Source organism: Hylobates moloch, unplaced genomic scaffold (assembly GCF_009828535.3).
Source record: "Hylobates moloch isolate HMO894 unplaced genomic scaffold, HMol_V3 SCAFFOLD_15, whole genome shotgun sequence".
NCBI lineage: Eukaryota > Metazoa > Chordata > Mammalia > Primates > Hylobatidae > Hylobates > Hylobates moloch.
The window spans coordinates 36,460,660-36,463,607 of record NW_026652290.1 but is presented as its reverse complement, the minus strand read 5'-3'; the positions used below and the strand labels follow the sequence as shown (position 1 = coordinate 36,463,607).

Genomic DNA, 2,948 nt, shown 5'->3' with positions numbered 1-2,948 from the left:
TTCCTTCCTTCCTTCCTTCCTTCCTTCCTTCCTTCCTTCCTTCCTTCTTTCCTTCCTTCCTTTTGTCCTTTCTTTCTTCAGGATCTCACAATGTTGTCCAGGCTAATCTGGGCTCAAGCTATCCTCTTGCCTCAGCCTCCCAAGTGACTAGGACTACAGGCATATGGCATCACAGCAGGCTGTTTGGCCTTTTCTAATTAAAGTTGAGTGTATACATTCTTCGTGAACCAAAAATTCTACTCCTGGGTAACAATTCTATTAGAGTAATATCTAACAAATATATACATATGTATACCAAAACATGGACAGGAATATGCATAGCAGCATTATTTAGAAAAGCCCCAAACAAATAATCCAAATACTCACTGGCAGTTGAATGCATAAATTGTGGTGAAAATGGAATAGTCATAGCAACCAAAATGAACGTGTATGTGAAATGTTATCGATAATTCTCACAAAGACAATTTTGAGCCAAAGAAGCCAGACAGAATAATACTTAATTCCTTTTATAGAAAGTGAAAATGAAAAGATGAAAGGAATCTATGCTTTTAGAAGTCTGGGGTTGGGCGCAGTGGCCCATGCCTGTAATCCCAGCATTTTGGGAGGCTGAGGCAGGCAGATCACGAGGTCATGAGTTTAAGACCAGCCTGGACAACACCGTGAAACCCCGTCTCTACTAAAAATACAAAAAAAATTAGCTGGGTGTGATGGTCAGTGCCTCTAATCCCAGCTACTTGGGAGGATGAGGCAGGAGAATTGCTTGAACCTGGGAAGCGGAGGTTGCAGTCAGCCGAGATGGTGCCACTGCACTCCAGCCTGGGCAACAGAGAAAGACTCTATCTCAAAAAAAAAAAAAAGTCTGGACAGCGACACTTAGGGGAAGAAGGAGGGAATCATGATTAGGAGGACTTTTGCTTTGTTGAGGACAGAAGGGAAGCTTTTGGGATGCAGGTGATGTTCTATTGACCTAAGTGAAGGTTGTACAGATGTATTTAATTTGCAATAATTTTTTTTTAGGTTTTTTTTTTTTTTTTTTGAGATGGAGTCTCGCTCTGTCACCCAGGCTGGAGTGCAGTGGTGCGATCTCGGCTCACTGCAAGCTCCGCCCCCCGGTTTCACGCCATTCTGCTGCCTCAGCCTCTGGAGTAGCTGGGACTACAGGCGCCTGCCACCACGCCCGGCTATTTTTTTGTATTTTTAGTAGACACAGGGTTTCACCGTGTTAGCCAGGATGGTCTCGATCTCCTGACCTCGTGATTCGCCTGCCTTGGCCTCCCAAAGTGCTGGGATTACAGGCGTGAGCCACTGCGCCTGTCCTTTTTTTTTTTTTTAGACACAGTCTCTGTTGCCAGGGCTGGAATGCAATGGAGACATCTTGGCTCACTGCAACCTCCACCTCGTGGGTTCAAGTGATTCCCTTGCCTCAGCCTCCTGAGTAGCTGGGGTTACAGGCATCTGCCACAGTGCCAGGCTAATTTTTGTATTTTTAGTAGAGACGGGGTCTTGCCATGTTTTGGCCAGGCTGGTCTCCAACTCCTGACCTCAGGTGATCCACCTGCCTTGGCCTCCAAAGTGCTGGGATTACAGGCGTGAGCAACCGTGCCTGACCTTTTTTAGGTTTTTACTATTTATTTATGACAAATATTCCACTTCCATGATTCTCTTCAGTCAAAAGTTCTTTAATACAATCCGTCGGCTTTGGCCAATTGGTGAATGGAGTCACGTGACTTACCCATCCTGCGAATGGCCCCGCAGATAGTATAGGTTTTAAACTGGCGGTTAAACCTGCCTGCTACCTTGTCAACCTTGGCCCCATTCATCCGGATGGATTTATGGTCCTTGGCATCGATGATGCAGTTGCTATTGGACCATTTCCATGGCACGTACAGGTCTACGGACTCACCAGTGTAATTCTGCATCTCAAAGCCGCACCTGCTGCCACCACACTGCGCGTCAGCAGAGAAAGCCATTTTGTGATAATTATTGCATTTGCAATTTTAATTTGTTCCCAAGCTGGTAATATGTATGTATGCTGTACTTTCACAAAAGTTTTTTGATAATAAGGTTAAAATTGAAATTTAAAAGTAGAATTGTGATATCTCATTTTGGTATAATTATTTTTTCTATGTGTAGGTAAGCATTCAGAGTTTTTTGTTTGTTTGTTTGTTTTTGTTTTTTTTTGTTTTTTTTTTTGAGATGGAGTTTTGCTCTTGTTGCCCAGGCTGGAGTGCAATAGCGTGATCTCGGCTCACTGCAACCTCTGCCACCCGGGTTCAAGCAATTCTCATGTTTCAGCTTCCCAAGTAGCTGGGATTACAGGCATCTGCCACCACATCCAGCTAATTTTTGTTTTTTGTAGAGGCGGGGTTTCACCATGTTAGCCAGGCTGGTCTTGAACTCCTGACCTCAGGTGATCTGCCTGCCTCGGCTTTCCAAAGTGCTGGGATTACAGGTGTGAGCCAGTGTGCCTGGCCTGCATTGAGAGATTTTTATTTATTTATTTATTTATTTTTTAGACGGAGTCTCACTCTGTCACCCAGGCTGGAGTGCAATGATGCGGTCTCAGCTCACTGCAACCTCTGCCTCCTGAGTTCAAGCTATTCTTCTGCCTCAGCCTCCCAAGTAGCTGGGACTACAGGCATGTGCCACCGCACCTGGCTAATTTTTGTATTTTTATTTTTTTAATTTTATTTATTTATTTATTTATTTATTTATTTGAGACGGAGTCTTGCACTGTCGCCCAGGCTGGAGTGCAGTGGCGCAATCTCAGCTCACTGCAAACTCCACCTCCCATCCACACCCAGCTAATTTTTTGTATTTTTAGTAGAGACGGAGTTTCCCTATGTTGGTCAGGCTGGTCTCAAACTCCTGACCTCGTGATCCGCCTGCCTCGGCCTCCCAAAGTGCTGGGATGACAGGCGTGAACCACTGCACCTGGCCGAGAGATT

At 45.0% G+C, this 2,948-nt stretch overlaps 1 protein-coding gene across 1 annotated transcript; it reads right to left on the bottom strand.

Moving 5' to 3' along the window:
- Positions 1–1,679: 1,679 nt before the first annotated feature.
- On the bottom strand, positions 1,680–1,919 carry LOC116484210 (small ribosomal subunit protein eS21-like). The gene has a single exon (XM_032753616.1). It carries the CDS (start codon positions 1,917–1,919, stop codon positions 1,680–1,682), a length of 240 nt encoding a protein of 79 aa, XP_032609507.1.
- Positions 1,920–2,948: the final 1,029 nt, after the last annotated feature.

Coding starts and splice junctions, on each gene's coding strand:
- LOC116484210 (XM_032753616.1), bottom strand. CDS start 1,919: ATGCAGAATTACACTGGTGAGTCCGTAGACCTGTACGTGCCATGGAAA.